The sequence below is a fragment of the Bos indicus genome, chromosome 14 (assembly GCF_029378745.1).
Source record: "Bos indicus isolate NIAB-ARS_2022 breed Sahiwal x Tharparkar chromosome 14, NIAB-ARS_B.indTharparkar_mat_pri_1.0, whole genome shotgun sequence".
Classification (NCBI taxonomy): domain Eukaryota; kingdom Metazoa; phylum Chordata; class Mammalia; order Artiodactyla; family Bovidae; genus Bos; species Bos indicus.
This window is the reverse complement of record NC_091773.1, coordinates 3,203,207-3,227,348: the sequence shown is the minus strand read 5'-3', so window position 1 is coordinate 3,227,348 and position 24,142 is coordinate 3,203,207. Positions and strand designations below refer to the sequence as shown.

At 55.3% G+C, this 24,142-nt stretch overlaps 1 protein-coding gene across 3 annotated transcripts in view; it reads right to left on the bottom strand.

Annotated features, from left to right (window-relative positions):
* AGO2 (argonaute RISC catalytic component 2) overlaps positions 1-24,142 on the bottom strand; it is a 93,556-nt gene that overhangs the window by 46,407 nt on the left and 23,007 nt on the right. For 2 of the 3 annotated variants that reach the window (XM_070802394.1, XM_070802393.1), the window contains exon 2: positions 2,287-2,482. The exons of the other annotated variant lie outside the window; for it this stretch is intronic. In XM_070802394.1, coding sequence (XP_070658495.1) covers positions 2,287-2,482 — 196 coding nt within the window. The remainder of the gene's footprint in view (positions 1-2,286; positions 2,483-24,142) is intronic. 3 annotated transcript variants of the gene reach the window in all.

Genomic DNA, 24,142 nt, shown 5'->3' with positions numbered 1-24,142 from the left:
GTAAGCATATTTTCAGATTTTAAAAAATGCTGGGAGGATTCATCACTGGCAGGTTTGCACAAGGATAAATGGACTGGAAATCCTTTGGGGTTCTCCCAGGGCAGGTTTGAATCCTGTTTACTACACCTCTCATGTCTACTTCTGCTTCACTGACTACTCTAAAGCCTTGGGCTGTGTGGATCACAACAAACTGGAAAATTTTTAGAGATGGGAATACCAAACCACCTTATTTGTCTCCTGAGAGATCTATATGCAAGTCAAAAAGCAACAATTAGGATCTTACATGGAACTGGTTCAAAAGGGGAACCAGTTGGAAGAGGAGTATGACAAGCCCGTACACTGCCACTGTTTAACTTATATGCAGAGGACATTATGTGAAATGCTGGGGTAGATGAATCACAAGCTGGAATCAAGACTGCTGAGAGAAATACCAAACAACCTTAGATATGCAGATGATACCACTCTAATGGCAGACAGTGAAGAGGAACTAAAGAGCCTCTTGAGGGTGAAAGAGGAGAGTGAAAAAGCTGGCTTAAAACTCAACTTAAGATCATGGCATCCGGTCCCCTCCTTTCATGGCAAATAAGATGGGGGAAAAAGTGGAAGCAGTGACAGACTTTATTTTCTTGGGCTTCAAAAATCACTGTGGATGGTGACTGCAGCCATGAAATTAAAAGAGGCTTGCTCCTCGGAAGGAAAGCTATGACAAACCTAGGCAGTGTATTAAAAAGCACAGACATCACCTTGCCGACAGTGATTAGTATAGTCAAAGCAATGATTTTTCCAGTAGTCATGTATGATTGTGGGAGTTGGACAATAAAGAAGGCTGAGTGCCAAAGAACTGATGCTCTCAAATTGTTTCTGGAGAAGACTCTTGAGAGTCCCTTGGACTGCAAGGAGACCAAACCAGTCAATCCTAAAGGAAATCAACCCTGAATATTTATTGGAAGGACTGATGCTGAAGCTCTGATACTCTGGGCACCTGATGAGAAGAGCCAACTCATTGGAAAAGACCCTGATGCCGGGGAGGACTGAAGGCAGGAGAAGGGGGCAACAGAGGATGAGATGGTTGGATGGCATCACCGACTCAGTGGGTGCGTATCCCCAAGCAAACTCTAAGAGACAGTGAAGGACCGGGGAGCCTGATGTGCTGCTGCAGTTCACGGGGCTGCAAAGGGTTGGACACAACTTAGCAACTGGACAGCAAAAGAAACTGAAACAGAAAGTGAAAAGGAAAATAAGCCTCGCCCAGGTGAGAGTGTTTCCAGTACAGACTCAAACCTGGAACACACTAGTCAAAGGCCCACAAATCAGTAACTAGACAAAAGGAAAATAAGCCTCGCCCAGGTGAGAGCGTTTCCAGTATAGACTCAAACCTGGAACACACTAGTTAAAGGCCCACAAATCAGTAACAAGACAAATACCACCCATAAAATAGGGGGAAGACCTCAACAGATATTTTACTAAAAAATAACACATGAAAAGGTGCTCAGTTCATTGGTTATCAAGAAATGGAAACTAAACCACAATAAGTTGGTGATGGACAAGGAGGCCTGGCGTGCTGCAGTCCGTGGGGTCGCAAAGAGTCGGACACGACTGAGCGACCAAACTGAACTGAAGAAACCATTACACCCTCACTGGAATAGCAACAATCACAAGGACTAACAGCTGAGCGCTGACGGCGGCAGGTGGAGCAGCAGAGCCTCACAGCTGCCAGGAGCGGAGACGGCGCGATCGCGTCCCATGCAGCGAAAGCTGCACTACCTCTGACCCACCTACTCCAGGACCCCAGGTATTCATCCAAGAGAAGCGAAAGCACGTCCACAAGAAAGGCTTGAACGAGCATGTTCCCAGGAGCTTCATTCATCACAGCAGAGCGCCAGAGCACCGAATGGAAGAACGAGTAAATGAACGATGAAATAATCGCTTCACTACACATTCCTCTGCAGCAAGAGCAAGAAGGTCTTAACTCACACAGAGCCACAGATCAGGCTCACAGCCCGCTGAGTGAGAGAAGCAGGGTGAAGGCGGCTCTCTCGCGGGCCGGGCGCCTCCAGGGGCAGATGCCAGAATGCTGTAGGGGGCGGAGGGCTGGGGCGCGGGGCAGCCTCCCGGGGTGAACCCTCACTGAGCTGCACACCGACGGCGTGCACTCACTGTATCTCAACACGAGCACGTTAAAGAGCAAAGAACACAATGGAAGCTCCCCCGAGGGAAAGAGGACCCAAGGGATCTGCTGAGAGCTGAAGGGTGGATTCCTCTTAAAAGACAGACAAAACAGAATACCTGTTAACTCTCCTCGGGCATTTCTCTGGCTTGATATCCAACTCATAGTGATAGATGTCAATTTTTGGAATGTCCATTTCAAAGAAGTTGGCCTGTAACTTGATTGTTCTCCCGGAGGTCCCGAAGTCGGGTCTGGGTGGAGGCTTGAAGGCATATCCTTGGATGGGTGGCGGTGGCGGAGCAGGAGGTGCGAGTGCTGGAACACAAAGAGGACGCCCGTGACCCAGGGCCCACCTGCCCGCCACCTCCAGCCCAGGGCCAGCCCGCAGCCCTGCAGGCACGCCCTCCCGCCCTCTCCACGGCGCCACCTCCTCCTGGAGCTCTCCCCACTCCCGCCCGGGTCCACCTGGTCGCAGAGACCCCCAAGCACCAGGCTCGAGGCCCCCCTGGGCCGCGCCGCTCCTCGTCCCTGGCGGCCTTGACACTGCACAGTGCCTTCCTCCCGCACACCACGCTCGGCCCTCCTCACTTCTTAGGATGACAGGCTCCTCGCAGTTCAGACCCTCCCCAGGCCTGAGCCTCCATCAGTGAGTGAGCTGCGGCCTGCTGTCAAGACCCTTCCCACACATTTTCCACGTCCAACTGCTCAACAGTGCTATCAATTTCATCTGCTTTTCCCTTGAATGCCTCCTTTCCTATCCACCTCAGCTCAGACGGTAAAGTGCCTGCATAGAATGCAGGAGAACCGGGTTCAATCCCTGGGTTGGGAAGATCTCCTGGAGAAGGAAATGGCAGCCCACTCCGGTATTCTTGCCTGGAGAATTCCATAGATGGAGGAACCTGGTAGGCTATAGTCCATGGGGTTGCAGAGTCGGACACGACTGAGCAACTTCACTCTCTCTGCCTCAGCTTGGGTTCCCGTGTCATCCTGGTGGTGACATGTCATCCAGGGGCCCCCTCACCCTGTGCAGACACTTCTCTGGCCCCCAGCACGCAGCCCCAACACTGAGGCATTGGTGCCTCAGGCTCATCTCCTGCCCCGCCCCCAAGAGCCAGCTCACGCCTCCGAGCCCTGCATGCACCGGCTCTGCCCACGAGCCCTGAGCAGCTCGCTCAGTCCCACAGCGCCTGTGTGCAGCTCACTGAGTCCCATTTCCAAGAGGAGTCTGCTACGCGTGCTCAGTATCCTTGGCCCTTGGCCTCCCCAGCCGGACCACGAGCAGCTGGAGGATCTGGTCTGAGAGCGCCTGACGCACAGGAGCCCAGACACACCGGATCCACCCCCGCACTCACACCAGGGGAGGCCCAACTCAGGCGGAGAAGGCTCGCCAGCGTCCTCTGCGACGGGCCACCAGAGTCACGCAGGAGGGGGTTCGCAACACCGAGTCAACAAAGCCAAGCCTCCCAACACCAACACTCACGCACATGCCGTGATGCCACATCCCAAGGACCACTTCCTCCACGACGCCCCTCTCCCAGGGGCTTCTGACAGCTGTGCTTGGGTCAGCACGGCACTCGACTACACCTGCCATCTCTCAGCCTGGAAGCCAAGGCTCATCACCCCCTTCTCTACCACAGACCAAGACCACCTCCCCACAAAGGGGGCATCTCAACAGTAAGCCAGCTCATGACTTAAAAACGCAGCATATACACCAAAATTAAAAAAAAAAAAACCACATTATATACCTCTCTGGTTACCATACTTGCTATGTATATTTTGGTTCTTTCTTTACAGATGAGAGATTAAAGATGGAACAATGTGAATTATTAACAAAGGAGACAAGGCCAGAGGGTCGTTAAAGGGACCAAGATCTTCATGGTGGTGTCCCTCCTCCATGACCCTTAAATGCATTAATTTAGAAGTGCTCCCACTCGCCACACTACTACTACGTCACCTAAGTCATGTCCGACTCTGTGTGACCCCATAGACGGCAGCCCACCAGGCTGCCCCGTCCCTGGGATTCTCCAGGCAAGAACACTGGAGTGGGTTGCCATTTCCTTCTCCAATGCATGAAAGTGAAAAGTGAGAGTGAAGTTGCTCAGTCATGTCCGACCCTCAGCGACCCCATGGACTGCAGCCTTACAGGCTCCTCTGTCTATGGGATTTTCCAGGCAAGAGTACTGGAGTGAGGTACCATTGCCTTCTCCGATAGTTAATAAATAAATAAAAGAAACTTCATCTCAACTCAAATTTTCAGTAATTCCATTAATAAAATTCAAGCTGTGGTTTTAGGGGGAAAAAAAAAAAAACAATGAAAAAAATTTCCAGTAACAGAATACCTTTAATTTTCACTCAAATATCTTTGCTTCAAAAAAGTCCTCATTAAAAAAAAAAAAAAATTCCATGTAGTTCAGTCCCTATTGACGTTCACAGGAAACAAAAACACTCTACAAAAAATAACAGAAGCTGTTCTTACTGTATTTCTGACATAAAAAAACTCAGAGAGTCCTTGAATTACTTGTTTTCTATTTGGATTTCTTTCTATGAGAAAACAAACATACTCTAAGGGTTATTAAATCTTTCTGAGTCAAACCACCTGGAGACCTTCCGGTCTCTGCAATGGGCTAGTGTCACTTCACAGATGACACACTCACAGCCTTTCACAACAGCCCATCCCTGCAACAAGCTGCCTGTGTGCCCCACATGCCGCAGCGTGCCAGGACCCAGAGACGGAGGGCACAGGGTGAACAGGGCCCGCGTGCCACCTCCCGGGAGCACGTCCGAGTGCGGGTCACCCAGCGCATCACTGTGCCTACTTCTCCACACTCAGCAGGTCACGGAGCCTCGCACTGAGGGTCCCCACCATGCCAAGGAGTGGCCCCCACTAGCTCCCTGGGGACAGACAGACTCTCCGCCCTCCGCACTGAGTGCCCACGGGCACGAGACCCCCGTTCTCAGGTGGACTTCTATCCGGGGAGAGGAACCTGGTGAGTGTGGAGTCAAGGTTAAACCTTTGTGTCCCAGGCAAGGCCCAGCCACAGAGCCACAGAAATCTGGCCCCGGGGCACTTCAGGAACCAGAGCACAACCCTCAGGGAAGGGAGTCCCAGCTTACCAATCGCTTTCAGTTTTTTTTAATTAAAAAAATTATTTTTAATTGAAGTATAGTTGATTTACAAGATCATGTAAGTTTCAGGTATACAGTGCAGCAATTCAGTCCTTTATACACACACACACACACACACACACACACATTTCTCCAGGCAAGAACACTGAAGTGGGGACTCCCCTGGACCGGCCAGTGCTGAGGACACAGGCTTGATCCCTGGCCAGGGAAGAGTCCACAGGCCAGGAAGCAACGAAGCCCGCGCTGCAGCCACTGAGCCCACCCACCCAGAGCCTGTGCTCTACAATGAGAGAGGCCACCAAAAGGAGAAGCCTGAGCACTGCAGCGAAAAGCAGTCTCCACTGGCTGCAACCCGAGAAAGCCCACATAGCAGTAAAGACCCAGCACAGTCACAAATAAAATTAAACAGACACCTACGATTAAAAAAAAAAGAATACTGGAATGGGTTGCAATGCCCTCCTTCAGGGATCTTCCCAACCCAGGGATCGAACCCAGGTCTCCCGCATTGCGGGCAGATTCTTTACCACCTGAGCCATCAAAAAAAGCCATATAAAAAAACATATCTACCCTTTTTCAGAATCTTTTCCCCAACGAAGCTGCAGCACGGGCTTCGTTGCTCCGTGGCCTGTGGACTCTTCCCTGGCCAGGGATCAAGCCTGTGTCCTCAGCACTGGCCGGTTCAGGGGAGTCCCCACTCCAGTGTTCTTGCCTGGAGAATCCCCATGGACAGAGGTCATTATATAGCACTGAGTACAGGCCCCTGTGCTCCACAGTAGGTCCCTGATAATTCGCGGTTCCTGACTTTGCCTCTCAGCTGCACAGTAAAGGGGTCGCCTAGGAACCCTGAAGCCATCCGAGGCCAGGACAGTGACACAGCCGATGTGCCCACACCATGCACGCCCAGGCTGCCCCCCGCCTCACCCCACAGCTCAGCCACCGGCACATGGCCGGCCTGCGCCCCCTCTCAGGCTGAGCTTAGCACTCCTACAGCCCCAACACCCACCACCTGGACGCGAGAAGCCATGAAGCAAGGAGCCAGTGTGCGCTGCTAACCTGTATTAATAAAAGCAACGGGGCAAGGCATTTCTTACCCACCTCGAGCTTCAGTAACCAAAACAATTCAGTAACCAAGACAATTCGTGGGGAGGCGTACGGAATATAAACTCCCAGGGTAAACCCTGAGCTGAGGGAACAGGTGCGGACCTGTGTTTGCACCTTCGGGAAGGAAACCCTCCTGCCGAGGGACGTGAAAGCGCACAGCCTCGGCCCTCGAGGACACCATGGGTCTATTGTTCTGAGGCGCAGAGTCTCCCGCGTGTAAACCGCCAAACAGGCAGGAGGATCCACTAGCAACGCTCGAGAGGTGGAGGGGGTGCCAGCCGACCTCCCCGAAGGAGGGACGCGTGGGCATGGGCAGCATCTGACCCGGGGGAGCTGAGAAGCCAGCGCAGCCTCACCCAGGTGAGCTCTGCGAAGTCTGCCCTCCACGGCCACAGCAGGAACGGGGGCCGCAACCAGAGAGAACAGATGAGAAGAGGACACAGCCCCCCACCCCCTGGAGCACAAACTCCCTGGTCGACCTTCTTGCCCAGGGCTCCAGGAGCGGGCACCACCAAACATCCATATAAATGGAAGCCCAAGGAACAGCCCGAGAGGAGCAGGCACCTGGGCAGACTTCCTGGAGGAGACACCACCGAGCTAGCGTTAAGCCAGGTGGCCAAGGCTCTGGCCACCCAAGAGGGCACCCGCTGCCAATCTCCATCTAAGAGGGCCCTGCCATGCCAGCCGGGCACACAAGTCCCCAGCTCCCAGCCTCTCTCAAACCTCCTCCACTCTTCACAGAGAAATGCAGCTTCACCCCCCTGTGAAGCTGCCGGCAGACACCCTAGCCCACGCCCCTCGCCGACCCCAGGCCACGCGCACAGCACATCTCCCATCCGGCAACCAGTCGGATGGTTTGGTCTGGAATGATCTGCTTGCCTCTGCACGGGCCACACGTTTGGGGCCAGGAGGGCGAGTCTTCTGTTCTCGTCCAGGAGCACCAGCTGTCACAGCGGGCAAGCTGCCAACATAGCCCCGCCACGTGGGTGACTCAGCCTACAGTGTCCACTCCTGACCAGGGTGCGGTGGGCAGGGGTCAGCATCAGGGACAAAGCGGGCACCCGGAGTGTGCTGCAAGGCCGCTGACGGTCCAGCGCGCGTGTCTCAGGCCTCCATTTTTAGAGCCATAGCTCAATCAGTGAAAGGGAAGCGTGTAGTTAGTGAGTAATCGACTTCCTGTGTGAGTAACCGGGTCACAGAGACCAGAGAGCTCTCCCCAGATCCCGAGGGAGCAAGCCTGTCACCACGCTGGGCCTCCCACAGAAACCCGCCCCCAGGGTCCGGGCTGTCGCAGAGTTTAGAGGAGGGTCCCAGAGCAGGGCGAGGGACCTCTGCCGCCTCACCACCTCCTGGCAGACCCACCCCAGCCCTCAGGAATGCTTCACTGGTCCCAACCCCCACCCGGAGCTGGGGGCCGGGGTCACAGGCCGAGGAGGTGCCCAGAGCCCACTGACTTCATGGACCAGCATGGGCTGGAGCAGAGCTCTTCCCACCGCCCAGGGAGAGCCTGCGGGGGGCACAGCGACCGGGCAACCTCACAGTCAGCTAAGATCCGCCCCCGCCCCCATCCGGGAGAAGGAAGTCTGCCTCCTTGCAAACACTCAGATGACTGGTGGCGGGGTCCTTTCCTGACGAGAGCACAGGACGCCCCTGTGCGGCATCATTTCCATTCAAGCAGCCGCTGCGTTTCTCTGCCCGTGATGGCAGACGTGGGTGGACTGGGTGAATCCTTCCCGTACTGTAGTCTTCCCTCTGATTATCAACACACACACTTACTACAGAAGATGTAGAAAAATACAAGAACACTTCAATGACCTATTGTGCTGAAAGGTGACTAACAGGCAAGCTGGGACCTGGACACAGCCTTGTTGCCAGAAGAGCACGGGCGCTCTGCCCCAGGCCGCGCCACCTCAAGCCCTTTAGGGAGAGCAGCCGTGCGCCGCCTCCGGCCTCCCTGAGGTCCCTCGGTCAGCATTTGCAGCACGATCACAGCCGCCACCTGCTGAGGTCTGACTGTGCGCCCAGACGAGCAGAAAAGGCAGGCTGGCCGGTCACGCGGCAGCGGTCACAGTGCTACTTCAAAGCCGGGTGCGCTCCGACCTGCTGCTGGGCCTGTGATTAAACGTGGTGACGTGTTAGGTGTCGCTTCTGGTGTTCTGATAAACCTTTCGATACAACGTGTCCTTTGTCATCCTACGTGCGCTGCTTTTGCCTTAAAAAACCATTACCCTGGAAAGGGACTCATCACACGTGTCACCAGGCTGACAAAGGGGCTCCTGACCACAGACTCCAGGGAAGCACCTGCTCTAAGGGGACAGGGTGGCCTCGTCTCTGAGCAGAGAAGAGGATGTTTTGGTGGCTGCTACGTCACAAAGCCTCTGCGGTTTCTGCGGCGGCGTGGAGGGTGGGCAGGTCTGACGTTCCTCCGCCGGGAACAGCCCTACAGGCCGACGGGGCCTCTGTCTCCATGGCTGCCCCGTGATCACCCATCCCTGATGTGATGTGAGCTCACGATGTACCCGCTGCCATGACAACAGGCTCTCCAGGCTTCTGCTCATCACACAGGCCGCCTACCATACGGCAGAGTCGGGAATTGGAAATCAGACATTCTGATAAGGCCTGACAGCAGCGCCCCAGGGCCTGGAGGCCCTGCCCGCAGCTCACCCAGGGCCAAGAGAGCAAGGCAAGTGTCCTGGGGAGCAGGGTGACAAGCACAACCATTCAGAGAAGCTCTTCATTTCTGCCGTTTTCCAAGTACTTAAGCCCGTGGAACTGAATTTTCCAAAAACTGCAAACTACACTAGGTCAGGCACTGGACCTGGAATCTGATGGGGAGAAGACGGCCCGCAGCAGCCTCACTCCAGCCTTCACGGGGTGTCTGCTGCTACAAACAGGGGCCAGCCAACACCATCAGGCTGAGAACAGCATCCCTGACCACACACGACTTGAAATAAATCACAGAACTTGGAGCCATGAGTCACCTTAGAGTCACAGAAAGAAAGTAGCCCCCCTCCCACCTCCCTGCTCTGAGTCATGGACAGTGAGGGGCTCTGGGCAAGTGCTGGGGCCGTGACGTTGAGACGGGTCTGGGGGCTGGTCTAGGGAAAGGCTGGAAACAGGAGGTACCAATCAGGCGGCGGGCACCAGGGCTTCCCAGAAGAGGCTCAGCGCTGCCTGCACCGCCCCGCCCTCACACATGGTGTTCCTGACGCCTCGTCTTATTATGAGTTAGCTGACCTTCAAAAGCAAGAAGATCTGCCTGACTGTTCACTCCCGGGTGACTGAAATGTTCCTTAAGAAAGGTCTAAATTAGAGTCAATAACCAAATGAACATCCTGGCTCTTAAACGAAGCAGCTTCGGCTACTGGCAGGGGACCGAGGTTTCGGGCTGTACTCACTGGCTGTTCTGTGCTCCCTGCGCTTGGTCACAGCCCTGTGGGAGGCTGGGGGGCAGGGCCCTCCTCCAGGACACAAGCCCAGCCCACCGGAACCCGTGTTTCAGTGGGGCTGGTATTAAAGAGCTGCCACCTAAACACCAGGAAGCCATCGTAAAGCTCTTTCCAGAATCTCAAAATGAGCATTAGTATTCAAAGTCACGCATCCTCTACCTTCCTTTTAGAATTCTGTGCTCGTTATATTGGGTATCACAGCCAGAAACCACGAGGGCAAGAGAAAGTGATAAAAGCAGCTCAGAGCTACTGAGTCCTCCCATGCCATGCCTGGGGCCAAGCTGGGGTGGACATCAGCTCCTCTGTGCTTCTGGACGTCACTGTAAGGAGGACACGGACGCGTGGAATGAGCGACGTGTAGGGTCCCTCGTCAGGCAGTGGCCACGCAGGACCACCGCCAGGGTCTGTGCGTCCCCCGCACCAGGCCTCATCGAGGGCACAGGCCAGAAGGCAGAGGCTGTCAGACCAGCACTCTCCCCTAAAACCAGGGCATGCGGCTGCCGCCGGGCAATCCACCTCCTGCCCACACGGGCTGGTCTCCTGCAGTCGCCTGAGCTGAGCCGCGTCACACCATCACATCAGCTTTCTTGGTGGAGCGAGTGGAAGTGGCCTCGGGACGAAGCTCTGAGAACACAGACAGAACACTGTCGTCTGGAGGGCAAGTCAAACACACACCGTTTACAGGACCACAGGCCCAGACCCAGGCGCCCGCACCCACTGGGAGCACAGAAACCCAGCGGGTGCCCTGCAGGGTGGGATCCAGGCTGTGGCCCAGACGCCTCCAGACTCAGAGGCAGCTCGTGCCCCCTAGGCCTGGGGGCATGAAGGAAAGGGGACACTCGGGGCAGGGAGAACCTGGCCCCGGTCGCTGGAGGGAGGAATCACCCCCAGCAGCATGGAAACCAGGAGCGTCTGGTGCCACCAGGGTTCTGAGCAGATGGTGAGCAGCAGCCTGGGGCATGGGGGAGGCTCCACGGACACCACGTGGTGGACAGGCTGACTGTCAGGCCTCCACCCGATACCCCCAGGCCCACAGGTCCTACCCCGGCCCAACCCTGGCCGCCCCCACCTTCACTTCCTCCTCCCTCCCTCGGGCAGGTCTGGTCAGCATCTGCCTGGATGAGGAGGAAGGGCAGCTGGGCAGAGCCTGGCGACCCCCTGGGCGGCCTCCCCAGACCAGAGACGGGGTGGGGACAGCCCCCAAGAAAGGCAGCCAGCGTGGGCACAGGGCAGTTCTCTGGAAATGTGTCAGCCTCGCACGGCCACAGTTCCTGTAAGCCCTTCACTTCCTCCTCCCCCGGGGGAAATCCCCACCTGTCTCAGCCTGGTTCCTGGTGAAGCCCAAAGAGAGGGCCCCGCAGGCAGCCTGAGCAGAGAGCCGACAACAGGCAGCTGCGTCCAGGTGAGGGCAGGTCCCGCGGGCCACAGGCTAGACGGGCGCTCGGCGTGCCCACAGGACGAGCAGCCAGCTGCCTCGTACCCGCGCCGACCGCCACCTCTGTGTCTGCGGCAGACTCGGAGAATGCAAGAGGCAGTGGGTTTTAGTGTGGTTTAGCCTGAAACTCCAACCAGCATCTAAAACAGTCTTCTTTGACGAATGGTCCCCAAAACCACCTCTGTGATCGGTAAGAAGAAAACGTTTTTCCCCTCATAATAAGTATTTTAATAAACTTTCCCTCTTAAGTTAAAACTGTCCCCTCTGATTCACCATCTGTCACTACTCAGCAACGTTAGAAATACCCTAATAAATACAAAGAAGGATTAAAGAAACACCTGTAAAATGTAAATTACCTCCCATGGAAACACCCCCCAAACGACCGCTATAACAGTAGCGTCGACGAGCGGCTCTTTCAAGCACTTGTCAGAACATTTAGACGCTCTTTACATAAAAACCCACAAAAACGTGAACACTGGCTTATCTGTGCCTTTCTCCCACACACTTCTCTGCAGCACTGACTAGTTCTGATTTTACATTCACTCAGTGATCCTCTGATTGGTAACTGCCTCTCCCACCAATGTTGGCATCACCAGGGCAGAGACTACGTCTGGCTTGCTGCAACTGTTCAATGAATAAATGAACAAACGAATGATCAGGTGAAAAGGGGAATATACAACGGCACCCCACTCCAGTACTCTTGCCTGGAAAATCCCATGAGCGGAGGAGCCTGGTGGGCTGCAGTCCATGGGGTCGCGAAGAGTCGGACACGACTGAGTGACTTCACTTTCACTTTTCACTTTCATACATTGGAGAAGGAAATGGCAACCCACTCCAGCGTTCTTGCCTGGAGAATCCCAGGGACGGGGGAGCCTGGTGGGCTGCCGTCTATGCGGTCGCACAGAGCCGGACACGACTGAAGCGACTCAGCAGCAGCAGCAGCACTAACTCTTAGTAGAGACGCCTTTATGGATGCATAACTCGATGTCAAGTGTTTTGGAGCAAAAACACGAGGCCTTCACGAGGGTGAAGATTATCATTCCATCTCCGGCCAGCAGCCTGCCCGTCTCACTTCCATAGGCCAGGGATGACCAAGCACCGCGGCACGTCCTCCTCACAGCCACCCGCTCTGACACCAGGCGTCTCCAGGTCACAGGCTGCATGCTGACCCCAAGTGGTCCCGCTGAGCCCCCCACAGAGGAGTCCATGTGGCACCTCTCATGCTTTGGGAAAGTCTTTCTCTCCGAAGAACCTAAATCCTTCTCATCCCCTGCAGCATACAAGAACCTAATCAACCGTCCCTGTAAAGCAGCTGGGAAAGCTCAGAAAACTCAGCTTCCTGCCCTTCCATACTGACCACTCCGTCCTAGTTCAGAACACCTCTCAGCACCGAAAGGAGCACGTGACTTCTCTGCAACGTGCATATCATCACGCGAAGCCCCCACAGTGACTCAGGAGCCATGGCCACAGCGGGACCCAGGCACAGACGCTGGGTCCCCTCCGGGCCTCATGGGGGGAGGCGAGCAGAACCCCGGTGCACAGACGGGAAACGAGGCGACAGAGGGTGACAAAAGGCAAAGCCGGGTCTCGGACACGGGTCTTGCTACTGTCACCGCGTGCTGCCTCGGGCCCCCCTGAGACAGCAGGTGTGTGTGAACCACACGAGATGTGTGAGCTGGCCATGCACAGTGCTCGTGGCCCTTCCCGAGCGCAGCGCCCCCCGCACCGGGCGTCTCCCGAGCACCCTGACGGCCCTGTTCTTGGGCGGTCGCCCTCAGAAGGAGGGCAGGTGGGGATGCACAGAGAGGCTGTAAGCAGACCACGAGGACAGGTCAGGGCGGGCAGAGGTGGCACGTCCACGAGGTGGACAGGAGGACAAGAACAGCTTCCTGGATGTTAAAAAACGTAGGCAAGCTTCTACACATTTTTAAAAATAAGTTCCAAATGGGTACCAACTGTAAACAGACATCTGTAAGTGAAACAAAAACATCTGAAGACATATATTAAAATTGAATAACCTTTTATAATTATAGGATGAGAGACAGAGATCACAAGAGGCAAGCTTGATTACACGAAATTTTTTCGATTTCTCTAATCACAGAAAAACATCTATTTTTGCTTTATTGACCATGCCAAAGCCTTTGACTGTGTGGATCACAATAAACTGTGGAAAATTCTGAAAGAGATAGCAATACCAGACCACCTGACCTGCCTCTTGAGAAATTTGTATGCAGGTCAGGAAGCAACAGTTAGAACTGGACATGGAACAGACTGGTTCCAAATAGGAAAAGGAGTACCTCAAGGCTGTATATTGTCACCCTGCTTATTTAACTTATATGCAGAGTACATCATGAGAAACGCTGGACTGGAAGAAGCACAAGCTGGAATCAAGACTGCCAGGAGAAATATCAATAACCTCAGATATGCAGATGACACCACCCTTATGGCAGAAAGTGAAGAGGAACTAAAAAGCCTCTTGATGAAGGTGAAAGAGGAGAGTGAAAAGTTGGCTTAAAACTCAACATTCAGAAGACAAAGATCATGGCATCTGGTCCCATCACTTCACGGGAAATAGATGTGGAAACAGTGTCAGACTTTATTTTTTTGGGCTCCAAAATCACTGCAGATGGTGACTGCAGCCATGAAATTAAAAGATGCTTACTCCTTGGAAGGAAAGTTATGACCAACCTAGATAGCATATTGAAAAGCAGAGACATTACTTTGCCAACAAAGGTCCATCTAGTCAAGGCTATGGTTTTTCCAGTGGTCATGTATGGACTGTGAAGAAAGCTGAGCGCTGAAGAATTGATGCTTTTGAACTGTGGTGTTGGAGAAGACTCTTGAGAGTCCCTTGGACTGCAAGGAGATCCAACCAGTCCATTCTGAAGGAGACCAGCCCTGGAATTTCTTTGGAAGGAATGATGCTAAAGCTGAAGCTCCAGTACTTTGGTCACCTCATGCGAAGAGCTGACTCATTGGAAAAGACTCTGATGCTGGGAGGGATTGGGGGCAGGAGGAGAAGGGGACAACAGAGGATGAGGTGGCTGGATGGCATCACTGACTCGATGGACGTGGGTCCGGGAGTTGGTGATGGACAGGGAGGCCTGGCGTGCTGCGATTCATGGGGTCGCAAAGAGTCGGACATGACTGAGCGACTGAACTGAACTGAATCACTAGATAGGTAGGTAGGTAGTTTATTCGCTAAGTCATGTCAGACTTGCAACCCCACGGGCTGTAGCCTGCCAGGCTCCTCTGTCCATGGGATTCTCCAGGCGAGAATACTGGAGTACGTTGCCATTTCCTTCTCCAGGGGATCTTCCCAACCCAGGAATCAATCCTGGGTCTCCTGCAATGCAGGCAGACTCTTTACCGACTGAGCTATGAGGGAATCACTGGATAGACTCACAAAATTTAGACATGATAAATTCACAAACCTAAAAATATAAACCTGGATTGTTCCTTAGTGGCTGAGTCATGTCCGACTCTTGGGGATCTTCCCGACCCAAGGATCAAACCTGAGTCTCCTGCTTGGCAGGTGGGTTCTTTACCACTGAGTCACCAGGGAAGGCATAAACCTGGATACAGAATTTAAATTTCTAAGGATTAAAGACTGACTGGAAAATGGGCAGCATCTATGAATGGACAGTGTGTACAGAAAACTCTAGCAGCCAAAAAGCATAGAAAAATATATTCAGCCTTTAGTCAAAGAAACACAAAAACAAACAAAACTGTAATTTTTTGCCCATCTGGCATTTATTAGCACTTGGGGGGAAAAACCACTGTCATCCAAACTCGGTGATTTTGAAGGACTGTCTCAGAAATCTTTTAAAATCATGTGCCTTTTGATCTAGTAACTCAACATCTAGGTACTTATTCTAAAATACTCATGAAAGTGAAAGTGAAGTCACTCAGTCGTGTCCGGCTCTTTGTGACCCTGTCGACTGTAACCCATCAGCCTCCTCTGTCCGTGGGATTTCCCAGACAAGAGTTCTGGAGCGGGTTGCCATTTCCTTCTCCAGGGGATCTTCCCAACCCAGGGATCAAACCCCGGTCTCCCGCATCGCAGGCAGACGCTTTACTCTCTGAGCCACCAGGGAAGTCTATACCTAAGAGCATTTATCATAGAATCAAAACCATAAAATTGACAATGACGTAAAATACCACTACGGTAATTTCCTGTCACACTCATCTACGATTGTTACCTGGAACAACACCCAAGTGGGAGAAAGTTCCAAAACAGTGTCTGATGTAATAAATTGCATTTGCCCTCTATTTACGCACACACACACGCATACACACACCCCAGGGGTATGAACACCAAAACTTATGGAAGGATCATAAAATACTAACAGTGATAATTCCCTAGCGGCCATACTATGATTGGTCTTCACGCCTCTGTATTTTGTACATTAATGCATTATATCTATTATTGGAAAAATACTGATTACAAGATGTAGGCAATCATTACCCCCATCTGATAGATGTCCACATTGATTCTAAACTTCCCTAATTCAGAATTTGCGGCAGGCCGTTAAGATTTCCATCTGTGTTTTACAGATGGACAGAGGGAGACGGGCAGGTGGAGCCCCTTGCCCACGGCAGGCAGCAAGTGCCCGGCTCCGTCATCTGGAAGACAGGCCACCACTGCCTCACTCTGCAGCCAGGAGGCTGGCAGGACCCCAGGTGGGAGCAGTGCCTGGGGAGCTGCCAAAGGACACCCACTGTCCGGGGCAGGGTGGGAACCGGGGCGTCCGGGCCCCAAAGCTGCCTGCGCACATGTTATCTGAAACACAAGATTAAGGCCACAGTCTGGGTTTTCCAGCCCAGATACGGAACCCATACTGGAACCGCACATGAGAAAAAAGCCTCTCAGAAGCTGGTACTACCCATCTGCGAACGTGGCTCGCAGCTCCCGGGGCAGGCCTGCTCCCTGCTCAGCGCTCTGCTGACTCAGGCCGGGATCCCCCTTCTCCAGCCGCAGAGGCTAAATCATCTGAGGTCTGCGTGTGGCACCGGGGGATCCCCACGCCGCAGGCCTGCCCTGGGGACCATGACCTGTACGGGGCGGGGTGGGGCGCGGAGGGGCTGGGTCCAAGAGAAGCGCTCAGCCTGCTGGGGCGGCGGCACGGCCGGCGGCTGGCAGCCCACAGGTGAGCAGCAGTGCTGAGGGGCCGGTGCCCGCCCCGCCCCTCCTCCCACCCCACTGACGGCCTGGCCGCTGACCAGCTTCTGCGCCAGGGCCTCTTCCCTGGGAACTGCCTCCTGACATCAAGCCTTAACTTCAATTTTGGAGCATCCGCACACCTCCAGATAATGCAAAGCCACGAAAACCCGATCTCTCAGCACTCCCGGTGAGGCCTGATGAATGTTAAGAGAAAAAGCACCAGGAAGGAAAAAATGGCATCGAGAATGAAAAGCTTCAGTTGTGTCCCACAGGGCTTCTGAGTGAGGTCTCAGCCTTGCTGCCTTGAAAAGAGTCAATGTCTGTTTCTGCCACTCAGCAGTCAGCACCGCCCCCTTGCCTGCTGACACACGCCCGTCACTCAGAACCAAGGTGCCAGGCCACCGGCCCATCTGGGGAACTGACGGGTGGCCCTGGGTGCTCAGGCTGCACCACCAAGTCAACTGTTCTGCAAGGCCCAGCACAGGAGGAGGAGGAAGACGAACAAGAAGGGACAGCCCCAAGTGCCCACGACGCGGCTCAGCCACCCAACGCGGCCACACCAGGGGAGGGATGAACTCCAGGCTGTCCACATCTGACCCGCCATCCCTACCTGGAAGGCGACTTCAGGGGTGATGGCCAGATGTTCTGAAGTCACCGCACCAAAAAGAACTATCTTGGAACCAAGGCAGCAGAACTCGGCAGGTCAGAATTTTGGCTTGGTCCCCAGAGGTGTGACGTTACACACAGTTCCCTCTAATCAAGCATGACACCAAACACCACTGAAACCTCTACGTGGGGTGATTTCACATTCCCTCCTCTTCAACCTACTGCCTTTTTAGGTTGCTTTACCCACCACGCGGCCCAGCCCTTCCTCACTCTCTGCGGAGAGCATGTGGACTCTCTGCTCTGCTCCTCACCCTCTCGTGAGGCGCTCCTTGCTTCTTCCCCTGGAACCGGAAGCCCTGCAGACAGACCTCCAGGGCTCACAAGCCCCCTGGCTGCACACCTCCCACCACTGCACGTCTGCTCCGCCGGCACACCCAGGTCGCCTCTCCCCTCGGGATGTTTCTCCCGCGCTGTGTGTCCAAGTCCAGGTCCGTCCTTCGCGGCACTTGAGCTTTTCACAGGCCGAGCTGCCTGTCGTCCCACAGGCTGATGCACGCTGTCGGACCTGCGTGCAGATGCCTGGTGACAGCTACTGGACCTGAGCCATAGCTCAGCACCCTGTCACGACGTCCGTACTCCCACTGACGAGCGAACCCTGTCTGAAGGAGCTGCCTACTGAACACCGGCCACGTGATGTGCGACAGTGGACTGGATTCCCTTTCTCAACTGGAATTAACAATTCATTGAAGCGCCCCACCGCCGGCTCCCTTTTATAGATGGCATGGGTTGAAGTGAACGATCAGGGCCCCGCAGCTAGAAGGGAGACGCACTGGGGTTTGAGGGAAAAGACTGCATGATTCTGAGGCTTCACACCCCCGCTGACAATGAAGACCCCAGTCAGCCAGGAGCACGGAGACTCACAGCTGTGCGGCCACGGGGCTGCCTCTCCCTGGGGAATCAGCGGCTTCGGGGTGCTGAGGTCACACGGCCCAGAAGGTCTGGGCAGCAGCCCCCAACTGAGATGTTTGACACACACAGAGGCGGCCCCAGCGCTTCACACCGTTTAAGAGCTACTTTGATGAACTGGGTGGCACATACGCAGACGTTCTCTCTACGGCTTATTTTAACTTTTTACTCGTTTGAAAACGAGATCTTCTCACAATTTAGAAAATAAAAACAAACAAAACAGACAAAAGCGCCTTCCAACTTAGCATGTGGGACTTCCTGGACCCGGTAACAATCATTTAATAAAAAGCCTGCTGAACACAGTCCCACAGCAAAGCATCTCTTCTGAGGACAGAGCCAAAGCTCGAGGCCCGCAATCACCACGTGAACAGAGCTGGGAGGTGCGGCAACGAAAGACAAGGAAACACACAGTGTCACCGCAAACACACACAGAACTGCCCCACGAGGTGACACGGCCACCAACACCGAGTCAAGACGGAATCTACAGACGCCGTTAGAACTAAAAACGCGGCAGCGTTGCTGGAAACAAACCTGCAGGGACCCACTACATCCCGACAGGTGAGCGCCTGCTGATTGGGGAAGTTAACTCACAAACAGGCACCACCCGTAAGGTACAAAAGAGGAGCAGGTATGATCAGACTTGAAAGGTATTTCAATTAATTAGTCCTGCCCTCAGCAACAGCCGCCACCCGGCCTTGTCGTGATGGAGGAGCTGTGTTCAGTCCCCCACGCACACACCACAGTGTCTAAAAGATCTGGGCAACATCCCCTCGTTCAGCTTTCGGGGGGCGTCTCCCGTGATGACGCTGCAGAGGCCAGCGGCCTGAGCCTCTGCGAGGAGCCCCGCTGAGCCCGGCAGGGGCTGCTCCCAGGGCCTGGCGGGCAGGCACCTCACAGCAAGGCAGGACTGCGGGGGCCGGGCCGTCTGGGAGGGCGAGGCGTTCCTGCGGCCATTCAGCACAGGGACCAGGCCCCCCCCGCGCGCCTCCCCATCACTGAGGAATTCCCGGCATGCGACGGCCATCGCCGATAACACAGCCAACCACGAGGCCGCCGCTTAAGCCTGCAGTTTTCGGAAGGACAACACACTAGCTGTTTTAAAACAGCCAAGTCCCTCCGCACGTACAGGTGGGGTCCATGTTCCCAGCCTGTGTGTCCGGGCTGGCTGTGAGGAGTGAAGCGGAAACGATACCGGGACGACAAGCCGGGTCACCACGGCCGGGCAGCTCCCGCCCCCTCTGGAAAGGTTGGCTATCCAGACACTTCCTCCTGATGCACTGTCCAGGGGAGAGGCCCCTCATGGGCAGCCAGGCGGAGGTCAGCCCTCCGGCCCAGGAGCCAGATGTGAGAGGGGAGGTCCCCAGACAGTCCTGGCCCTGGGGACCGGGCCCCCTGGAGCCTGGTGAGGAGCCGCCGCACTGCCCCCCACAGCCGAGGCCTTGCAGAGCAGAGACCCCCGCACCGTGCCCAGTCTAGACCGCACCCGGTGAATCTGCGGCACCAGACGCTGGGGCAAGCACTGACTTCCAAGCAGCACCTCCCGCGCCTCAGATCCGTGGGGATGTGCAGGTCTTCAAGCACACGTGGAGCCAAGGGGGTCCTCTGACGGCCACCTTCCTGATCGGGACACGGGACAGCAGTGGGCGGCACAGACAGCTGGCGCTAGGAGGGCCCCCTCTGCCAGGCAAGCAAGGCCGGGAGGCTGCACCCAGGAAGGACGTCTCCAGGGCACAGTGAGCTCCCAGAAAGCGGGTCCCTGCCGCCCAGGACCGATGCTGAAGCAGCGCCGGCCTGACCGGGCCTGGGGCGGGGGGACAGAAACCACGTGTCAGTTGGTCCCAGGGTCCCCTTGCGGCCGCCAGCCTCCCAGGACCCCTCTGTGCACACCCACGGCCCACGCCTGCCTACATCCGGGCACCTCCGCCCTGCCCCCCAACCTGCCCCCAGCTCCTGGTTCCTCAGAGGGAATAACTGCCATCAGGAGGGGGCTCCAACAGCACCCCCAGCCCAGGCTGTGCCCCTTGCCTGCCATCAGGATAAGACGGGGCAGTGGGGAGGCTCACCGGGACCACCCGACCCCCAGCCCGCAGACCAGTGGCCACAGTCGGGGTGCTCCCCCAGCTCTCCTCCTCTCGGAGCCATGACCCCCCGCCCCCGCCCCCACCAGCTCACACTGTGCCCACTCCCATCTTAAACAAGACAGATAAAAGGCAAGACACTGGAGAGACACAGACCAGCGATGAGGCAAGCAGACGGCCAGAGAAGAGGAAGATCAACGGAGGATGGCCCTGAGCCTACAGACGTGCCTCAGAGAAACATCCTCTAAAGAAGGATGCTCAGGACGTTCTCAGTGAGCCCCAACAGACGGCAGGGGCAGAAACAGTCTCTGGCGCCCACTGCCCGCTCCCGCGGCCCACTAGCTGGCCCCACGGGCTCATCTCCCCCAGTTCCTCACCTCCCTCTCCAGTCAGGCCGCCCCCACCCCCCGACAGCCCTGCGCTCTCCACCCACTCCCCTCCCTGCCTCCCCGCTGCTGCTCTGGCCCCTGAGGCCCCGCAGGCCCCCTGTCCGTCCACAGCGCACCCTGCGACCACGGCTGGCCATGCGGCCGCCAGCACTCTGACCTCCGCCAGGCCCCTCCCTGGTCCATGCGGCCCGAGCCCCCTGCTGCCCTCGCAACACCTCTGCTCGGACGGGCCCCTGGACTCTGACGGCACCTGCCCACCCCGCCCTCCCCAGGAACTTCTGCTGGCCCTCCCCCAAGCCCTCTGAACCCGCTTGGCAGGGTCACCAGAACCCTGCATGACTAACAAACACCCACCCCCAGCCCACGTCCTCACCTCAGTTGCGAGGCCAGGCCAGAGTGCTGGTGCCCCGCCTCTGCCCCTCACACCTGGCCCACGACTGAAGCCTCCACTCTCATACCTGCACCGTGCAGACGCCTTCAGCTTCACCATCCCTGCTGCTGGCACGCTGGTCCCAGCCGTCATGCGTCATCTCCCGGCGGATGGCCCTACAAGTCCTAACAGGCCCCCTCCGTGTCCAAGCAGCAGCTGCAGACTGGAGGGCCAACAGTGCGGCTGCTCAAAGCCCCAACGGCCCCCACTTCAACCAGAGGGGCTGGCCTGTCGCTGCCCTGGCCTCTCCCCTCTTTGCCCCACAGGCTCCTGCCCCCGGGCCTTTGCACCCGTCACGTCTGTTGGAAACCCTCTCTCCTCAGTGATCCCTGTGGCTTGCTCACTCTTTCAGGTCTTTGTTTAGCTCTCTCCTTCTTAAGAGAGGACACTGTTGACCGCCTGACTAGAAACAGCGGACTGTCTGCTCCGCCACCTGCTCCCGCTCAAGCGGCCTCTACAGCATCCGCAGCCTGGCATGCTCCACGTGAGTCCTCCCTGCACGAGGCACACCCAGCACTCAGGGCAACACATGGCGGAGAGCAGGCTGAAGGACCGGAGTGGCCTGATGTACCAGCTCACGTAGAGTCTCATTTCCTTCTCGCTCCCTCACCATGGCAGAGTCTGCTGGCTGTCTGCCACAGCCTGGCTGCCTGCTCCTCTCTGGCATGTGGGCATATGCTGCCCAGCCACACGGTCTGTGCAGACAGCAGAGGGTTAGGTGTGTGTAGGCAGGAGGTCAGCTGTGGGTGGACCCCTGGGAACTCCATGGACCTCCCCTCCAGGCCCCTCGTCTGCCCCGAGTAGAGACACACTGAGCCTGGCCCCCGGGACAGAGCGGGAAGCCCACATGCCCCTGGAAATTCACACACAGGCTTGGATTCCTGCAGGAGCCGTGATGCTGGGGTCTCTTTAGGGCTTCAAGTGCCCCAACTAATAATACACCCTTCTACTGTCACTGCGCTTTCTACTATGAACACGAGTCTTTTTAATAGAGTAAAACAGAGGTTAAAAATAAACATTACGAAGGAAAAACTTCAGCCTCTCTTTATATCTTTTTTTTGCTATAAAACATGGTTTCTTGTTATATATCAAAATATTCTCAGGCTGGGTAACCTACAGGGTCATGTCTACAACACTGCCATGGTAATGCAGCAAAAGAATACTTCCTTTCTTAGTGACAGATTTAGAAACCAAGCGTTTCAACTCAGATTTTATTATAAGAATACTCCGATGTTTGTTTTAACTTATAATCGCAACACTTCGAAAAGAAATGTTACTTGAATGTTGATAAAACAAAGCACATGTTGAATAGCAAGCATCACAATGCTATTACCAAACAGATCCCAGAATGTCCTTATACCAAGAAGAGCATCTGAAAAGACTAAATAAGCTTTAGCTTTAGAAATAAAATTTCTTTGCACACTTTAGCAAGGCTCCTGTGGCTGATACTCACGGCTGAATCCAATTCAACCGAGCACTAATTCGTCTGTAATCCCCACACTTGGGGCCAACACAACTCCCTGAGGGGACACGTAAAAGCAAACTCACCAAATGACAGAAATCGGAACCCCCCCCAATCTGCATAACCAGACACCTGAGACCTCACTTCTAAATGCTGGCATCCTGGAGAGGCGCGGTCTTTCTGAGTCAGGATAATTAACTAGGAGTAAATTTGTTGAAAATCAAACAGGACTGTTGGGTCTCTTTAATCAATTCTTCTATAAGAGAAAGAGGCTCACAATTTAAAGCATACTAGAAATATGTTTCTGCGTTTTTCAGAAGACTGAAAAAAGCTGAATGACACTGGCCCATGGCTTGGACCGTGGACGGTGCGAGGTGCGGAGTGCTGGCTCCCGTCCTGAAATGACACAACCACAGCATTCTCCCATCCACGCCAGGCCGCAGCTTGGCCAAGGCAAGGTCGGGGTCTCCTGCATCCTGGTGAACCCCTCTGAACTTACGGTGGAACCCCAAATGTCATTTTGGCTGGTCAGGAATCAAAAAGGCACCCTTCAAGGCCAAGTGTGCTGGTGCTTTCGCGCTCAAGGCCACATATGGAAATCTGGGGTCATGAATGTGCACGAAATGATCAAGGTGGGGTTTGTTTTTTAACCACACCAAAATTCACGCAACATAAAGTTTACCATCCTAACCATTTAAAATGTACAATTTACCGCTTTTAGCACATCCACAATGTTCTGCAACCATCACCACGCATTCCCAGAACACGTCCATCACCCCAAGAAGAAGCCACACGCCCATCAAGCAGCCTCCTCCCGCCCCGCCTACCCTTGTCCCCTGGGGGCCACTGATGGGCTCTACCTCAGCCTTCCACCTACAAGGGCATTTCACACAAATGGACCCGCGCGTCCTAGCGCGGGGCAGACCTTCGCTCAGGGCAGTTTTGCCAAACTGTCTCCACGCGGAGCCGTGCAGGGGGGTCTGATGGCCTGCACCCGGGGTCCCGTCCACCTCAGGGGCACAGCCTGCCCTGACCTTCCTGGGGTGACATGGTGGTGCTGGAGCCACCAGGCCAGCGGGAACCCTGGGACCAGCCGACAGCAACCTCACACACGGTCCAGGCTCAGGGTTAGCTGCCCGCAGGCGTGAGCAGGCAGATGAGTGACCAATGCAGCCGGTGAAGCTAAACGACGGGAACCTTTCTGGAGGGGGTGGAAGCCGCAAGCCTGCTCAGAGGCCTCCGGCTGGCCCAGAAGCAGAGCGGGAGTGGGCATGCTAGGAGCCCTCGGGCCAGGGAGACCTCCAGGCCCGCGGAGGTCCTCGGCCAAGTGTCAAAAGTCACTGTTCTCCCCACTGTTTAACACCCCCGGCCTTCAGGTCTTGAAATATACTAACTATGACCAATATGATAAACAAATGAGGCAGAATATGTTGCTTTTTCGTGCTTATAGCTTAGTCATGCTCACGGAGTTTGACTTAAACCTTACAGCTGCAACCTGCCTGGCGGCCCAGTGTTTAAGGCCCCGCGGTTCTGCTGCAGGGGCCGTGGGTCTGACCCCTCGTAAGGGAACTAAGATCCTACATGCCGAGCGGTGCGAGCAACAAAACAAAAGCAAACACACACCTTACAGCCCAGAAAGGTTTACTGAAAATAAGGTTACAACTGCCCCTGGCAATACACAGAGGAACAACGCTGAAGAACATGAGCCGCGTTTTAATTAGCCTGAAGGACCAGGCAGCTCCCAGTCCCCGAGGAGGGGCTCGGGGGCC